The 19,328-nt window shown below is 43.9% G+C and overlaps 1 protein-coding gene across 1 annotated transcript in view; it reads left to right on the top strand.

The window, feature by feature from the left end:
- Positions 1–3,001: 3,001 nt before the first annotated feature.
- COLEC12 (collectin subfamily member 12) overlaps positions 3,002–19,328 on the top strand; it is a 96,609-nt gene continuing 80,282 nt past the window's right edge. Inside the window, exons 1-2 of the mRNA XM_038127704.1 lie at positions 3,002–3,205; positions 14,630–14,680. Coding sequence (XP_037983632.1) covers positions 3,199–3,205; positions 14,630–14,680 — 58 coding nt within the window. The 5' untranslated portion in view covers positions 3,002–3,198. The remainder of the gene's footprint in view (positions 3,206–14,629; positions 14,681–19,328) is intronic.

Raw genomic sequence — 19,328 nt, forward strand, 5'->3', positions numbered from 1 at the left:
GTAAACATTTCTAAAGAAGGATGATTTGTTTAGATCCTTTAGTCCTTCTCTGAGTCTGGATCTGGCTGCAACATGGGATCGCTTTGTGACAGGCAGCCTGTTGTGGTAGTAAGCTGCTGTTATATTGTTATTGTTGGATGAAAAAACAGGCCTCGAAATTTATGTCCTGAACTTGGGTAAGAAGCCCTTAAAATAAAGCATTTCTGTGAAATTAGTTTCCCTAGAACGTGGTCTAAAGTTTCCTTAAAATAAAAGAATATGAAAATATACTTGAAACTTTTTCTGAGAAGATCAGTGGTTTTCTGCGGAAAGGCAAAATAACTGTGTTTGGCAAATTTCACCATAGATTTAAATGAAACTTGAAAAATATGAAAGAGTGTATAAAAAGCTAAAGTTTGTGAAGGCCTGTGACTGAGCAACACAGTATTATGTTTCCTAGCATAACACAAACCTGTATTATGTAGTGTTCTGCATTCTAAATATGTATCTATTCAGCTGAACATATACAATAATGTATATGCTCCATAATATCTATTATCCACTGGTGTTTGTTAAGTGCACTTGGTCGATTACCCCATCTCCATGATCCATCAACAATCTGTCTTTCCCTTTGTTAATCCCAGGATTGCTAAGGGTGGTGATGGTCACCCTCCTCTGGGGGACAGTCATGGATTGGTGTGACAGAGAGAAGAATGCTCACTTTAGAAACTAAAACATAAAATACTTGGGTTTAAAGGAAAGATTTGACATATGAAACAGGTCATGAGTTTCCTGCATTTTTTTACTAACACTAGATTTTTATAGCAGTGTTAGCAGAAGCTCATCAGCCATTTAAATTAACGTATTTTTACCTATACTTTCTTACACATTCCTAACATATGTATAAGAAATCCAGTGTGGAATACAACTTACATGATTAAAGCCCATATGGAATCTTACTTCAGAAATATGAAGTGTCCCACTGTGTTCACAAATTAATAAATATTTTCAAGTCACAAGAATGAAGGTAGACCCCAGGCATACTGAATCAATCATAAACTCTGTAGGAATTCAAAATACTAATAATTTTTCTTTCTATTAATAAGGAACATATTTTCCTCAGACACAGAAATTAACTCATCAGGCTCTGCAGCTTTGGTTGCTACCTTCAGTTCATTAAGGTGACTGTATAAAAATTTGGAAAAGTGTTATCTTTTACTGCTTTTGAGGAATTTTCTAAATTCCTGCACAGTCCTGCTCCTTGCACATCACCTGATGACACAGGTTTAAGGCCATATTCTTCTTTCCCCATCTCTTTTTAAAGCACTCCTTCTACATTGTGTTTTCAAACAGAGGTACCCTCCTATGGAGAAATGGGGCTTCACTTACTGCTTTCATACAGTCATTGAAAAGTGATGGAAAGGTTTCTTTTTGGAAACACACTCATGGGCTTTGCATCAGAGTTTCGATGGCTTTCAGTTTTGAAAACAGAATTTTATTGATTCTTTAAAATAAAAATTGTAAATTAACTTAGGAGCCTCACACCACCAAGTAAGCATGAGTGTTTCTCACAAACACTGCAGTCCTAATCCAACACAGCACTACAGGGACCCTGTAATTACCTGATGACTGTATTCAGATTTAAGTGTTTTACTCATGATATTCCAGTCAACTGCTAGAGTGTAAACTAAAAGCTGAGTCAAGTCTCTTTGATATCTGAGCCCTGCTTTAAAGCAGCAAATGGCTACTGCAGCTGGTATTCCAATATTTTCATCAGTCCCAAACTAAAGGTACTGCCTCCAAGTCAGTGAAACATGCTCAAGCTGATGTCAACTCAAGTAATCAGACCAACTGAAGGAATTCAGATTTCTGAATCTGTTCTTTCATTTTTGCTCTAGAATGACTACTTTTGGTGGATTTAATCCTTCATTCCTTGCTGACATGAGATCATCCTTGATAGGTTTCCAATTCTTTTTGACCTGGTGTTAAATTAATGCTGTGACCCTGAGCCATGACCTTTCTGGTACACTCTGGTCCTTAATGGAGCTATAGACCCTCTGGAAAGACCATGTAGTATAATCATTTCTTTGGTCATCCCTACATGCTGGCTGTGGTACTCTAACAGGCTGTGGTACCTCTAACTGCAGAGGCAAAATCGTGTGCATCTTCTCACTGCATCAGGAGGGACTCTGGTGCCTCCACCACTTTTTCATCTCCCAAAAGGACTGGGGCACATTGCAACTGCCCTGCCTCATCAGCACTGATGTTAACACTCAAAGGTGGATCATATACATTTATCACCGTCTTCAATTGCCTAAAAACTAGTAGCTTTGCAGAAAAACAAACCATGCCTTTCATGAAAACATGAGCCTGGAAACGATCCCTTAGTCCTGGCAAGATCCAGAACTAGAAAAATAAAAGATGACTGGCCTGTATATCCCTAATCCCACAAATATTTACACACTCTCTCCAGCGCCTGTAGTGCACGCAGTCCCATTGAATCCAATAGGACTACTCGAGGCCCTTCATTCAGCACCAGGGTGAATTTCGCACGTCCTGCAGCCTCTTCCCAGCAGATAGCTACTCCAGGATCCCTCCATCGGCGTGCCGCGTGTAAGGCACGCTGCTGTGGGGAGCCTGCACAGATCACACACTCACGAGGAATCCCGCGGGCGCCTGCACGGGCGTGGGGAGCGCAGAGCCAGGACGGTTCTCCTGCCGGGAACACCCCAGGCCGCTTGAGCTCCCCCGCTCCCTGACGGGTGCCCTGTAACTCCCGTCCCGGGCTGCTCCCCACGGACAGCCCGGGCTGCCCACGGCCCCGCAGCTCGGGAACCCTGCGGTCCCGCAGGACGCGGCGGGACGGGGTGTGACACCCCGGGGCGCGACACGACACCCCCGGCCCCATCCTCCGGCGGGACCCCGAGCCCGCCCCCGCCGCCCGGCCCCGGCCGCGGCCCCTTCCCCGGGGCGGAGGGAGGGAGGCGGGGCCGAGCCGCGGCTCCGCGGGGCCGGGCCGGGCTCCGCGGGGCTGGCGGCGAGAGCTGGGTGCCGCCGGCGGCCGAGCAGCGAGGGCGAGCGGCAGCGGCCGGGGCTGCGCAGCAGGGCCCGCGGCGGGTCATGGCCCGGCAGTAGGCAGGGAGCGCTCCGCCGCCCGCCGCGACCGGCGGCAGCCCCGCCGCGCCCCGTCCGTCCTATGTGAGCCGCCCCGGCGCCAAGATGAAAGGTAGGCACGGGAGCGGGGCGCCCGCTGCGCCGCCCGCACACGTGCCCCGGGCACCGCGGCACCGGCGCCGTGCGGGAACGCTGTGCGGGCACGGCGCGGGCGGCGGCAGCCGGACAGCCTCAGCAAGGGGACAGTGCGGGCACGGCGGTCTCGGGGACCGTGCCCGCGGGATGAGCCGTGCCCGCGGGATGAGCCGAAGGCAGCAGGGTGCTGGCGGGACGCGGTGCGGGCAGGTGGCGGGCAGGGCGCGGGCAGCCGGTGTCGGGAGAGGCAGAGCGGGGTCTCACCGCCACCCCGGGTGCGGGGTCTGCGCCGCCGCCGCGGCTCGGCGTGTGTCGGTCAGTCCCGGTCCGGGAGCGGGCTGTCCCTGCGTGAGTGTGTGAGTGTGTCGCGGCATGTGTGCTCTCCCCCCAGCACGGTTTCTCTCGGCACCCAACTTTTATCTTCCCCCTCGCCGGTGCCCCGAGAAGAAGAGTTGTGTTTCTCCCTGGTTGATTTGTTTATTTTTTGCCAGCGTTTTGCGATGTTCTTGGTGTTGCTTCTAAACATCTGGCAGTGATTAGGTGCCAGTAGAAGCTTAACTGGCTTGTGAAATGTATTTGGCGTATTTCTCCTCTGCATCCACCGACTGGAAAATTTTTGGTCTTTACTTTGCATCTGTTCAAACTGAAACTGTTTCTTTTCCTTTTTCTCTCTTTTCCTCCCTTCCTCCTCTTTTTGTTTTAAATGGGTGGAACATTTGAGCCTGTCCTACATAGCTGCGACTGAGAGGTATCACATACTTTTAAATGAAATAAAGAAGCAGGTTGCCAAATTGCTACTCAGTAACCTAGTAAAGATGTATCGAGGGTGCAGGAAAGCCTTCTGTTTATGAAAATTGATAGCCTTACAGCAAAAGGCAGAGGCTTTACACACTGGGGAATACTTAATGAAAGCATCAAACAACATTATAGAAAGTTTAGGAGTTAGTTGGGATGTTGTGAGAGTTGAATTCAGTGTTTCTTCAGAGGCAAAAATAAGCTAAAGGAAAAGACATACATATATGAAAATTGCTTTTGGGCACCACTGTGCCGGTTCTTGGACTGCAGAGTTTTATTCCAGATGCCAGGAGGCCAGTAAACATCATGATAGTTACACTGAGTTTCCAGAGTCTAGGACACCAAATGATGTGATCATTTATTCACTTGCCAGAGTAGCTGCCTGAAGGGAGGAAAAACTTTTGGGGGGCATTTATTTTGCAAGCCCACACACACACTATTTAAGTTACTTCTGGCACTGTGGCACAATGCCTCTCCAGGCCAATGCATTTACAATGTTCTTTATTTATAGGCTGCTCCTGCCAAAAAATTTGTCATCAGCCTGTCATTATCAGCGTAAGTGTAAGGGCAGGAACAAACCAAAACAATGGGGATCTGGTAGTAGGTAAAACAAACCTGTGCCTGTTACCACTGAAAGCCTTACACTCCATTCTTTGGGGTTTTGGGGAGAGGTGGGATGCAAAGCACCAAGGATGGGAATAACATATCATGCAACTTGTGTCTCCTTCCATTCTGCTTCCACCACTCTTTGCGAAGCAGAGCAGTGGTGTTCAAAGGGAGGATGTAATTCCCGGTCCTGGGAGCACTCACTGGTGCCCCACACTCCATCAAGAGGGAGTGCTAGTCCTTACCATTTGGCTTCCCTAAGAGTGATCACAGCCATCTTATTTCTTTCCTCCAGAGAGTTACAGAAATCAGTAATAAAACATGCAAAAAAGAGCGCTTGAATGACTGTGCTAATAACAAAAGAAAAGCGTCAAACAAATCATCACAACAAGTGCTTCTGCCAGTGTTAGAGAAGTCAGAGAGTCAAACCAAATTTTGACATGATGATTTCCTTTTCTGGGTATGGACTTGGCTTTTCATGTTTTCCTCTTTAAACTTGATGGTAGTGATAATTGTAGGACTGTAGAACTTTGTATAGTTACACATTTTTCTCAATAAAAACAAAAAGATCTGTTGATTGCAGCTGTCTCTGTATCTACCCTCTCTAGAGAATGGAGGAATATCTAAATAATTACATCACTAAATATCTGTAAGGAATAAATTATATTTTCCATTGCTGGTATTTGTAATGTGTTATGTTTTGAATCAGTAAAACAAATTGAAGTTTATGTTCAATATGCTGGCAGTTTTATTTCCAGCAAACAACACTGAGCTCACAAACTTTGTCATAATTTTTAGCAATAATTCATGTGATTTATGTAGGGATTTGTCTACTTTAGGGTCAGATATATCTTTATCAAATGATACTTCTAAGTTATGGTTATTTATTGGGGTATGAAGGAGCACTCGTTGCCGGGGAAACAAATGAAAACATCTTCCTCATAGTGAAACACCACCACATGTTCAAAAACATTGGCCCTAATTTAAGACAGGGACAAGAATTGTTAAAACTGAGAGCTTCTTCCCATAAAGCTGCAATATATTTTGTAATTACTGCTTTAAACTCTATCTGTAATCACTACTGTCATGGCAGTGCCAGTGATAACTATTTTCCTGTGAAATATGCATACTGTTTGGACAACCACTTAATATTAATGCCTGAAATCAGGCAATGACAAAGTCAAAGTGGTCATTTTGGGACTGTTGCTCCAGGATGACAGAGAAGCTCTTAATTAATGATGCTTAAAGTAGCTTAGCTGCTTCTTTTCATTCCTCCTCCTCCTCCTCCCTCTCTGCCATCACAAGCACCTTGCTAGGTACCATTTGTATAGCAATGGTGCTGGAGGACAAATCACCTAGGATCCTGTGCTTGAGTGCTGGGGCGTGCTTGAGACCTGGAACGCAACCAAATATTCTGTCTTGTGCCATTCCTCTGATTCGATACAAGAGGATGCACAGGGGAGAAACAGGTGTGGTCTCGGTTGTGTTGCACTGGAGCAGTGAAGCCCGCAGTGCCTCGGGATCAGCCTGGCCTGAACGCCTGCCTTGCTGAGCCTCCTTTAGCTCGGAGGCGGCTCAGCGCGTTCCATGCACGGTGCGCAGGAGATGAGAGCACACCGAGCTCGCATGGGATACGCCAGTTCAGCTTACCCCAAGTTTGCCTTGCACAGTGAACACTTTAGCAGACAATTAATTAACATATCAGCCGCCCGTATTGCTAAAATTGTCCCTTCTGAGGGACTTAGAGCCTGGATGTAATTTGCAAATAGCAAAAGCTGACTGTCCATGCAAGTTCACTTGTTCTTTTTTGACTGCCTTAAATAATCTGTTTATATGATGGTTACCTTCTTGACAGGTTTTGTCTTTCTTTCAGTTTTGATGCCACTGCTAATTTTAAAGAATAAAGAAATAAAAGTTATCATTTTATAACACTGTAGAAAAGTCTCTCTCTCTCTCTCTCTCTCGCTCTCTCTCCCTCCCCTTTATGTGCACAAAATCAAATGAATAGTCATCTGCAAATAGGTCTTTCCTGGATAGAAACTTCAAAACAAGAATTTTTTTTAAAATCCAGTCCAGAGCATTTTGCAGAAGCCAGAAAGCATCTGAAAAACCAAGGATTAGAAGTGGAGTGATCCAGTAACCTTTCCTTAGTCCATTTATAACAGAGCTTATATGAATATAGTGACATAAACATGAAACATATGCAGGAGGTCTGAGTGGTGTGTGTTGGACATGTCACAGGACCCTACAGCAGAAGTTCAAAGGCACGAGCAGTTATAATAAATGTGTGATAAAACACAGAACAAATCCTGAGCAATGCTACTATACAGTCAGTGTGTGTCCTGAATTGATTGGTAGCACAGAGGACTTTAAACACATGGATGAGAAAGATGCAAGTGTGTGTCAAAGCATGTTCTTATTAATACAGAGGAAAACAGAGCTATGAAATTATAAGAGAAATCTGTTCTTGCACAGATAGAAATATTACTACACAACTGTAAAGGATATTGAGCAGAATTAGCATATAAGCTATTAATGACAGGAGCGTTTTCAGTAAGAACTTGTAATTGCTTGTTATTGCTTCAATTCTACTTTTCCCAGCCATACAGGACTAAGAATAGCAACTAAGAATAGCACAGACAAACCTCCCTATGAAGAAGGGAGTTGTTTAAAATACCCTTTTTCTTCTACTTCGGATAACATAGATTCATTTTAGACTGGTTTTGCTACAGCTGAGGGCTGAACAGAGCCCTTTTTTGTCACAACCACTAAACAGTTTACTTAGATCCAAACTGAAAGACTGTTGTGCCCAGAGGTTCAGACACTTCTGCCTGCCAGGATAAGGAGGGAAAGGTAATCTTGCAGAGAGATAGAGCTGATCAGGCCTTGCAGAGATAAAGCAGTGTAAAATAAAGAGAGCTGGGACAAATGTCAAGGATGAAAGCAGCTCAGTACTGCAAAAGATGCATTCCCAGTTATCTTCAGCTTCACAAAACCTTCCTTATCCTGAGGTTCTGTATGTCAGAACAGAGAATCTCTCCTTCCAGCCCTCCCCCTTGGAAAGCAAAATAAAGACACTTTTTACAAGGCATGGAAAGTGAACCTGATCCTCCTCATAATGTGAGTACGGTCTGTGTGAGTGAGGGAGCAACCTAAGATGAATTGTCTTTGGAGTTTGACCACTTCCACCTAAAACTGCAATCCCTTTTGGTGCATAAATTTGAGGTGCAGACTGGGACATCACTGGGGAAAAAAGTGAATGAGTTATGGGAGGTAATAGAGACATGTGTTGTTAGGAATGTGCATGGCATTTTAATACCGCTGTTAATTGCCTCCTCTGACATACAGACAGGGAGGCACGATTTTTCAGTGCACTAATGAGAACATATCTGTTTGCTCTTAAATCATTATTCTGAAATACGATATGATTTAAACTTTTAACTTCTGAGGTTGATCCTCCACATCATGCAGCTGCTCCTGACCCCGGTACAGTAATTGTGCACTGTGGCACTTATGGGCTAACAAGTTTTGTTCAAAACTCCCTATTTACTGTCTTTGTCTTGTGGCTAAAAAGCAAAACTAGAGTGATTGTTTTTATACCCCTAAATGTCACAATCTTCTGTCTTTTTGTGTGTGTTCCTAATGTAAGTGCTCACTTTTTTTGGGCACAGTAGTAGGGGAATCAATGAAGACCAAGACATTAAAGTGCATCCATTTGTCACGATTATTGGTTTTGTTTGTTTTATGCATGTGTTAAGTGATGGGAGACACTATCCAAGTCATAGGATAGTACCAAGGGATCTCTGATCTAGGACATTGCCTCTTTCAATCACTTAGATAAGCAGAAAAATTCCCAGATCAGCAGTCTCGGTTGGACAGAGCTGAGGAAAAGCCTCAGTTTTGCTGCCAGAATCTAAGCTCAAACAACATCCCAAAGGATGCTTTGGGATGCAGGGAGGTGGTCTCTCTTCCAGGACTGCCTCAGCTGAACCTCTGCCGTGGCTGCATTAAAGACCAGGTACTCTGCAAGCGCAGAATCCATGTAATCCCTGTCCAAAGGAGTTTGCTGCGTGACAAGCCAGACAAAGGAAGGGTTGGATAATACGGGCACAACACACTTGGCCAACAACAGTGACTCTTAGTGTGACATGTCGGCTTGGGATCCTGTCAATCAGGAAGTGTTTTAAGTGTGGGGTGAGATTTTGTGAGGGAGGGCTTATCAAAATAGAGGCAGAGAGAGACACTTGACTATGAAAAGGGCCTATGAGGAAAAAAGTAGTGGAGAAAGGCAGAACAAGAGGACAAGTGAAATAAAGCATCTGTGAAGAGAGCTGGGAATGAGCAGCCCATTAGCACAAGCAGGAGACTGTCCAGAATAAAAGCTATGAAAACCAGTGGAAACCAATTAGACTGATGAAGTCATCAACATCTGAAGGCCACAGCTGCTTGCTGTGCTTCTGCTGGCTCCATTTCACCTCTAGGTCAGCAGTTTGAATGTAGACCCAGTTAATAGTGAGCAGAAATGCATATAAATCTGGTGGCAGCTCAAAAAGCTTTTGAAATGTGATATGAGAAAGATATTGGTGTCGCTGTTCTTGTCTGCCTGTACAGTTGTTAATATTACAGAAACCTCACAAGTGGATGAGTTTTGCCTTTCAGTGAAGGTGCTGAGATGGAGAGAGCAGGCAGAAACAGTTTTTGACACTGCAAGCAGTCTCTCATGAAGGAGAGGCACTTGTTACACAGTTCTGAGTAGAGTTCTTCATCCATGCTGATGGGTTAAAGAGCTGAATATTGGGATTTTTCAACTAATGGGCACAGCTTCTTTCCAAAAGGTACAAGTAAAAATCTCTCTTTGATAATATTAGTATGAGCTTTACAGAGTTGCACTGAGATCTAGCTCTATAGTTCCCATTAAGTCAGCAGGAAAGGCAGGGCTCTAACCATTAAAGCCCTTTGAAAGAGAGATTTATTTTAGAGGAAACTCTTACACTGGATGTCATTTTTACTACAAATTAATCTTACAGTCTGAGTTCCTAGCCTGCTACTTAGGGGTAAGTTCTAATGTACTGTAATTTGAGTTTTCAGGGGGTTATAAAGGAACTTCTAAAAGCTGAGGTGAAACTTGGCATGACAATTTTCAGCCCAGATGCCTCTTTCTCTCCTGGAATCGATTTTCCCAGATTTTGAAATGCAATGTAGAATATTGGTTTGTTTTCTTTATTTAAAACTTCAGACGAGGTCTTTAAACAAGGACTTTGTATCCATGTTTGCAACACACAAGTGCTCTCGAAATTATTGGACACCACGTGTCTGCAGCCACCATACGAGCCAGCATCTCTAATGGTTCTGAGGTCTTGTTTGCCTCGTTAGTTAATTAGGTTTAAATGGCTGAGCAAGGTGTACTGTTAAAAGGAGACAGCTGGACACGTACATTAGCAGCTTTCTTTAACACCTTCAATATGCCAACTATGACACCCATGAAAGGAAGGGGCTAAAATGGAAACAACTTCCCTAAAATCACCTTGCACCAAAGGCTCCTCAGATCTGGTGCTGTAGTTTTATGCCCTGTATTGTCTCAGGGGCAAATTTAGCATCCATTTTGGCTCCAGGCCAGCTCTTTCTTAATTGACCTCAGAGTGACTCATAACTGATCCATGATTAATTTATTTAAGGTTTAAGAACAAGAAATTAAACAGTTCTACTCCACAGATTTGCTTTGCCGCTAGCAAATTAATCAAATGAGAGTCTAATTTGTTTTAGATTAAATGAATTCCCTCTGTTCCCTGTGCTAATCCCCAGCTGAACTGCCTTTTCATAATTCCCACTCCCTTGAAGCATTGTACTGTAACTTATTTAACTCTACAAATGTATTTACTAGAGGTGTTGCATATAACTGGAGGGCAAGTGGAATTTGGCATTGGTACTCAATGGGGCATGGATATTGCCAAAATATTTCAAAGGTTTTGTTTTGGTTTTTTTTTTTTACTTTTTTGGACCAGAACTCTTACTTTTGCACTGACTCCTTAAAAACATTTGATGTATTGCTGTTCAGCCACAGCGAGACAGTGATTTGTAGCAGTTTGCTGTAATCTCCCCATGAAAATCTGTTCTAGCATCCAAGGAGTCTCTTGTAAACCCAATAAAACAGGAGATCTCTGGTGGCCCTTCCCCTATATGGTTAAATACAATTGGTTGCTCACATATGTTTCTGTTCTGCCCAAAGTTCACCTTTTTAATGGACCTTCCTGCTGCCACAGTTCTGTACAAGTCAATGGAATAAGAGACTAGCCTTTTCATGTTTTTTCATCTTTCTTATTCTGGATTTTGGTTCACAGTTGAGTGTCTTATAACTGAGTTAGAGGTGGTCTTCCCCATACTAAAGAGTTAATTCTTGTGACCAGGACATAACAACAAATTCTACTTGATTGTCTGCTTCAAGGAGGAGTCTGCCCTTCATATTTTTCACTTAGGAAAATAAGCCTTGCCTGGATATTAATGCATGTGTATGTAACAGAAATACTGTGTTCATTCCAGTCCCCTTTGTAACTGAGGGCTGGATTTAAACTAAAGAAAAATATTTCTAACTTAAGGTTTTCACAATGTCCAACAAACCCCTCCTACACCAGTTGCAGCCTCACTCAAGTGTGGGCACCGCTAATGTGAAAATGCAGAATTTCCATTTCTAAGATCAGTCACTGGTGCTCAAAGCTCGTGAATTTCTGCCACAATGATTTCTGATATTGCCTTTAAAACCATAAGTCATGAAAACATACTGGAGGTGTTCATAGTATTTGACTTCTTACTCGGTGTATATTTTCTTAACCTCTGTAATTCATAACAGATCACATTTTCATAGTTTTCCCTAGAAAAGCTGTTACCTTTTAAATGAAAACTTAGGTTCTCCTGTATTTTGCTGATTTGAAGATATCAGGAAGCTTTGAGATTTTTCTAGCACTTGGGACAAAATTTTAATATTTCCAGCACTGAAACAGGGAGCTGAGGATCAAGTTTCTGCTGCCTCCAGTGAGGATAATACTGCCCAACAGACATGGGAGGGGCAGGCTAGGTGTAGGGCTTTGCCTTGGGACTTTAATTTATAGGCCTGTTTGTCAACATAATTTTTAATATTTCAAGCATAGACTTCTTCTGAGGTAGGACTTTCAACCCATCTTAGTCTCTTTTTCCAAAGTGCTGTAATTTCTGAATGTTTAGTCTAAGCTTGCTTCATTAATTTCCTCCATATTTTTTTTCCTTAAACTTGTTACATAACCGTTAATATTTTAAAGTACTATATTTGCACATGATTTCAGCAAAGTTGCAGTTGTGATTGAAAGAACATTGAGCTTCGTCTGTTAAATAATTTTTATAGACTTCCCCTAAAATTACATTGACTGCCCCTTGCAAGATAACTCACAGAGATGATGTTTGAGATTTTACTGATCAGGGAGACGAGTCACCACTTAACATAACTGTCCTTGCCCATCTCCACTTCTTTGTTTCAAATATCACAAGTGCTCTTCAAAATTAGGTGAATGAATAATTATAATGTATCCAAAGCTTAAAGAAAAAGCCCATTCCTAGAAAGAATAACATGCAGCATTGCAAATACTAAAAAGCATATATCTATATATATTTAAAAGTGTGTATATATATATATTTAAAAGTATATGTCTGTATAGAAATGTATAATATGTACATATATAAACACATATTGCATATACTGAAATGGCCAAAGAAACAAAAATGTGATTAAAGTTGTAAAAGCCAATGCTGTTGGTCTAAGCATGAAAAACAAGAAAGCTAGGGAAGGGGCTGGCAGCCTGGGAGGAAGGACTTGGAGATGTGGTGTGGGATGAAGCTGCAGGATTTAAAGGTGGCCTGGCTGTATACATCAGATAAGCCAGGTTACACTCCTGAGAAACAAAGGAGGCAATTGTGTTGCAGCCTGATAGCAGGAGAGGGCAGGAAGCTAAGGTCTCCGGAGCTGTTATCTTATTTTGTGCAGCATTTTATCTTTCGTGCAAGAGGGGAAGATCTTTCCTGAGTAGCTCACTGCTGGGATGAGAAGTTGGTTGCTGACTGTTTATGGTTTATTAGTACTTGTCATGTTTAGCTGGGGGGCCTTGTCTTCAGATAACATTTGGGACAATTATGAGGGTTTGTTTGGCTTGGTTTTTTAGAGGTTTCTTTCTGTCTTGAAAACCAGGATGTGTTTGTTTTGCCTAAGGAGCATCTGCTGACTCTTCCACTTCTTAAGTGGACATCTGAATTGGGGGTCTGTTTAAACACATGGACAGGAGCGCTGCTGCCAGTAAGCTAAATGTCTTACCTGGTGAAGAATATGTTTTTTAGCTGTTTAATCAATTGTTCTGTCTGAGTAAAGGGTGATATTCTGCAAAATTATGCATTTCATGGACTCTGCTGTGGCTTCAGGCAAAGTCTCCTTCAGAGACTTCTGTGTGTGGCACCTCTCAGGTCAGAAGGAAGAGCAAGTCAGATTTCCTGCTGGAGACATGCACACAAATCATTTTGGCTTTGTTGAGCCTGTATGCAGACTGCATCTTTGCCTTTGAATTCATCCCCCCAAGGCTCTGTGTTGCCCCAAGTTAGCTGTGGCACCAGTTAACCCAATTTTGTGATGCAGAGCAGCCCAATCATGTGCTGTGGGCATGTCTGTCTGTGGGCAAGTCTGTGGGCAAAAAAGATCTAACTAAACACAGACTTCTCACTCCACCACACGTGTCTGTCTGCTTTGAGCTTGCTTTTCCTCCACCAGTCATTAAATGTTATATCTGGAAAATACAGAGGCAGGAGAAGAACAGCCTGGGCTGTGCTGTCCTCCCAGCAGTTGATGCAGAGGCTGGTGCTGGTGACGAGGCAGAGTTTTTGCCTTTCCTGGCTCAGCAGAATGAGGGATTGTCTTGGTGGAGGGAGGCTGAACACATGAACACAAACATATTCTTTTTTTAAAAACAGTCATGGGTGTATTTTTTTTTTTTTTGCTGATGCCAGCCTTTTCCTTTGCTGACAGAAGGAAATGGAGAGAAATTCAGCTTCTGACAAAATAACCTTGTGATTATTAGCATATTACTGCTTGCTTAAGATGAGAACAAGGCATGATGGAATCATCAAATGATAGAATATCCTGAGTTGGAAGGGACCCTAAAGGATCATCAGATCCAACTCCTGTCCCTGCACAGGCCAGCCCCAAGAATCACACCATGTATGTGAACACATTGTTCTAACACTTCTAGAACTCAGGCAGGCTGGTGCAGTGACCCCTTCCCTGGGGAGCCTGATATTCTCCTAACAGCCAACCTAAACCTCCCCACAGCTTCCCTTCCCTTGGGTCCTATCATCAGTGTTGGCCCCTCCACTTCCCCTCGCGAGGAAGTTCTAGATTGTTGTGAGGTGTCCCCGCAGTCTCCTCTTCTCTAGGTGAACAAACCAAGTGACCTCAGCCATTCCCCTCTAGACCTTTCACAATCTTCACCATCTCAGTTTTTATTTTTCTCATCTGAGTTTCTCAGTTCTGTTTCCCATGTTTTATTGGATCTGACATTTTCAGGCCAAGCTAGTGGGCATGGGAGGTGGGGGATGGATGGACAACCATCCCCTCTGACTCCTGTGGCCTGGGCAAGCTTGATCAGGTGGCATGCTGGTGACAATTGTGGCTGTCACTGTGATGAGGGACATATCTGCTCTGCTCTGCTCTGCACTCAGCTGGCCAAGCAGGCCTCAGGAGGGCTGCCAGGTGATAAATCTGCACCGTTAGTAATCCAGAGTTCTGCTGGAGATTCTCATTGGGGGAAAGGCTCTGAACTGCCTTCTGCACTTGAAGACAGAGGTGGGATAGGAGCAGCAGAGGGGAAGAGCAGTAACATGGCTGACAAACCAAGTAAACTTACATTATTTGAACATGCACCTGTAAACACTTTTCCTCATCTTTTTCCAGTGGTAGTAGTAATAACCTACTGCTGTGTCTTTCTTTCTCTAGACGACTTTGCAGAGGAAGAGGAGGTGCAGTCCTTCGGCTACAAGAGGTTTGGTAAGTGACCTTACCAAAAGCAGTACTTCAGCTTGCTTTTGCATCGTGCTTAGGGTAAATCAAACACTTGCTATGAAAAACTTTCTTGCTGGCAGCATCAAAACATACAGGTATAGTCCCATCATCCACATCCAAGGTCCTCCCAGAGGAAGGTGTGATGTTTAGACTTGGTTTATTTTCCTGGCAAACGTAAGGCTTCTGAAATAGTTCTTTCATTAGGAAATTGAAGCCCACACCTGAAGAGAAATGAATGTGCTGGCTGTGAAAAAAAAAGGGCCATGCCTCTGCCCAGCTGGACATTGCTTCAGCCCCCAGACTGATGTGCAGCAGAATTTGTAGGTTTTCCCCACAGTGGTTTCATGGCATCTCCTGTAGACATGGCTCAGTTGTACCAGCAGCTGAGCCACGACACAGGCTGTGCACTCCTCTCAAAGGAAAAGTATATGGTATGAATGCATTCTGATGTCAAAAATAATCAAAATGAGGTTGCTCACTTTCTTTCCTTTTTCCACTTTCCTCTTTTTTTTATGTTTGTTCAACCAAAATGGCCTTCTCATGTGAGGAGGGTGGGTGCATGCATCTGTGCACAGGGGTTAGCAGCCTTCAAGGCCCCTGTTTTCAAGGCTCTTGTGATCTCTTTCTGTTGGGAAAACATGTCAGTCTCTGCAGTCAACAGTTTCACCCAGGGCAGGAGAATGCCTGTCCCTGTGGCAAGGGGAAGGTGGCCTCTGAGCTCCCACAGTGCCAGCCCTGTCTTGGAGCAGCCAAAGAGGCTCATCATCAAAGCTGCTGGTGCCTTTTCACTTATAAGCTATCAGAATAATAGTTCACCTCATTTCTTCTGTCCCGGAAAAGTAGCTGCAGCAAGAGTCACTTTCAATGACCCAGCTGGCAAGTGGATAGAAAAGGCAGTCTGAAAATAAAAATGAAAAGTAAGTCAAAAATTCCTTCCATCCCAAAAGGAGCAGGGGGAGGCAGCATAAGGAGATGTGGAGTTTGGGAGGTGGGGATCACATTCGCATGACCTTTTCTACCCCCTGAACTACTCCACTGCTCCCTGCTGTTGAGCTTTATTTTGGATAGATCAGCCAACCACAGAGCCAGCATCTGTGGCTTGGAAAGTCCTCCATAAGGCTGCACACAAGGTTTTTTCCTTTTTTGATTGTTGTTTTCCTTTTGTTTGTTTCCTTTTTTTTTTTGCTGTTGTTGTTGTTGTTGTTCTACATTAAGCCCTGTAATGGCAAAAAAGCAAAACAAATTTGAGAAATAGGAAGAAATGCTAACTGTTCATTTCTGTCACCTCCAAAATAGTAAAAAATATTGCTATTCATTAACAGCCATACAAATAGCTTCCTTTTGTGTGTCGTACCTGACTATCCCTGGTCAGCACTCTTGCAGTGAACAAGATTTTGGGGTGGAGTGGGTACTCTATTATCCTTACTGTTCCAATACTAAGTGCGCTGCTGTAACGAGATGGGATTTTTGCCTACTAACTTTCTGTCATTTCTTTCTTTCTCCTGGGTATTGTGATGATACCAAGGTGAGTTATTTCTCCCCTTAGAAATACAGACCATTTCCAGAAATGCTTGTGCTGTTGTGCTTGGTGGGGCAGCATGGAGGGAGGAGAGGACTTACAGCCTGGAAGTGGTAGGAGATTTCACCACAAGAGGAGGAGTCAGGGTAGTTCCACCCTTAGGAACCAACCCTACGTGCCTTATGCCTCAGGAAAACAGCATTGCTGTGGTCAGAAAGGTATCCCAAATATCTGCAGTACAGAAGAGCCTTGACTAAAGGAGGAATGGGATCATGAAGCCATAGCATTGACACTAGTGAGAGCTGTGTAATTCAGTAGGGTCCAATCCAAGGAGCTGCCTTTGTCCATACCATTTTGGAGACCAAACTTCCTCCCATACCCTCCTCATCTTTCCCAGCATCATGGGGCAGCTCAGGGAGGAGCTAGGCTGGCCTGGTTTCAACACACCCCTGCACCAGCATACATGCTGTTTGACTGTAGGTGCTCATGCTTTTGTGTCCCTTAAAGGGTCTATTCCCCTTCTTCAGAAAACCTGACTCAGTGAGTTCCCACCCCTACAGTCTCAGCTGCATTTCTGGGCAGCCTCTGAGCAGCCTCTGGAGAGAGTGGGAGCCTCATACCTTCAGCAGTGCTGGCTGCTTCTTCACCTGGCACTGGACTCCTCCAGACAGAAAGGTGACCTGCACGACTTTTAAAGACTCCAAACTCAGTGAACAGCTGGGTCAGCGTTTCAAGTGAAGCACCAGAGGTTGCTCTTGGGACCAAAATGCAGCTGAGCTCCTGCCTGACCAGTAGGAAATGTTACGCCTGCTGTCTTGGTGTTCTCTCTTGGCCCTGTGTCCTTCCTGGTAAAGGAAGGCAATAAGGGGGAATCCCATGGCAAGAATCAAGTTTTATTACACAAACCTTGATAAAAGGTAATTTTGAAAGAAGTGCTGTCTGTGTGCTGGTTGGCACTGTAGAAATGCCAGCGCTGTTCTTGTACAGCCTGTTGGTGTGGGCAGGGATAAAATCAGCAGTGGGGCTTTTGTTTCAGGAGTCATAGTGCAGGAGCAGTTGTGTTAATATATTGTGACTGGAGAGGTCCCTGTATGCTCCATGGACATGAGACATGGTAGGTGGACCATGAGTCAAGTACCTTTGACTCCATCATTTGGAATTGGGAGGTCTTGTTTGGAGCAAAATGTGCTCTGAGGGGCAGAAGGCTAAAGCATAACTGGTTTGAAAAACATGGCTAGCAGTCAGTCTCTGCTGGCAGCTGGGAACACGGTCAGCATTTGGCAGGCAAAGCCTTGACCAAGCTGCTTTCCTAGAGTTCAGCTGAGGAGTTTATTATTAGCTGCCTTGCTCCCAGAGCCTGTAGTTTGGTTGAAGGAAGGAAGAGATGAGCAGAAGGAGGGAAGGAGGGAGGCATTCTCCAGCAATTCTCATTTTGGGGAAGAAGTTTTTGAAAAGAGGACTGAATACACTCTGCCTTGCACCACTTCCCCTTTTTCTGAGTCATTCTGTCCTTCCTTCTGAAATAAGTTAATTTCTGAGAATTTGTCAAGCTACTGTATTATTTAGTCAATAGAACATTAACTGATCATAGTAAGCCAAACATACTAAGCATAACACACTAACATAATAAAGAATAATGAATACAGATGCAGACAACTCCTAGGAAAATACACATCAGATTTTTTTCTCCTTTGAGCTTGGGACAGATTTGCTGCAGGGGGTCAGTAAGGAAAACAGTGTTTCCAGCTCACTGATGCTGTTTACTTCTTTTCCATGAATGCTACAGATGTGCAGGGATGCTGCCAGAAGTTGCTCAGCTGCAATGCCTCCAGATTGCTGCACTGAAAAAGTGAGGAAGCGTGTTTCTTATTCCAGTTACTTCAATCCCATTTCTCAGGCTGTTTTAAAGTTATCTGCTCCAGATGGCAAGCTAAGCCTCTCCACTGGTTTTCCTCTATCAGACTGCCACCAATATTATTAACTCTTTCATCAATCAGTGTCACTGGTTCGTACCACCTCATGCACAACTCACTTTGGGAAAAAATATGAGGAAAGGGCAAAACTTCCTTTCCAATATGATACACTTTGGGGATGCTGAATCTCAAGCATGAGAGCTAAGACTAGTTTCTAAATGGTAGACAGAAGGATGAGATCTCTTTCTGGCAGGGTTTGACTCTTTCCTCTGAGATTTGGGCTCTGGGCATCTCCACAGGCAAGGGAATTGAAGGGATCAAATGGACTCCAAGGGAGAAGATCTGATCTTCCTAACTCATGGCATTCTCAGATAATAGGTGTAGAATTCCTTGTGCATTTTTTTTATGTTAATGTTTTAGAACTCAATATCTCTGCTTTAATAAATAGAGTCTTTTAAGTAGAAATTTCCTGTCAAATTACTGATTGCATAATACAAAGCTATGGTACAATATGGAATTGCTGAAAGCAGAGAAGATGGTCTTTAACCTGTTGCGAAGCACACTTGTAGTGTTTTAGAAAACAGACTTCAAATAAATGAGCTGAAAGCCCTGCTGATGAAGAGAAGCTTCCCGAGGAATCAGAAGATAGGACCAGTACACTATAGATAAGTGGAAGACTAAACAGCTTGTGCAAGATAATTACCCTTTGCCCTTGACAAACACAGCCAGAATTGCAGACTGTGAGCCTGTTCTCCACAGAAACACCCATCTTGGCCACCTCTATGCTCTAGATGGTGAGGCAGGACACTCCTCACCATCACCTCCCCTCTTTCCTGCTGAGTTGTCAGTAGGGGACAGTCTCTTGTGTCCCCAGGGTGGTCCAGTGCACACCAAGGCACTGATCCTCCAACCTTCCCTGCAACCCTTAGGTCAAGAGCTGCCAGGGAAGGAGGGATAAAAATTACTAGGGGGCCCCCTCAAGGAAGGCAGGTACTTCTTTAGGTATCTTTTGTAGGGTATATAAGAAATGACTGGGTTAGGATACCTCTTCCATGCAGTTACAGGAGTCTAGCTCCTAAGCACAATTCCAGGTGTAAGAATAAAGTCTAGGAATTTGTGGACCAGGAATGGATGGATCATCCTGCCATGCAGTAAGGAAATCTGCTATACTAAAAAAAAAAGGTGAGAGGGAAAAATATGT

This window comes from Motacilla alba, chromosome 2 (assembly GCF_015832195.1).
Source record: "Motacilla alba alba isolate MOTALB_02 chromosome 2, Motacilla_alba_V1.0_pri, whole genome shotgun sequence".
Classification (NCBI taxonomy): Eukaryota; Metazoa; Chordata; class Aves; order Passeriformes; family Motacillidae; genus Motacilla; species Motacilla alba.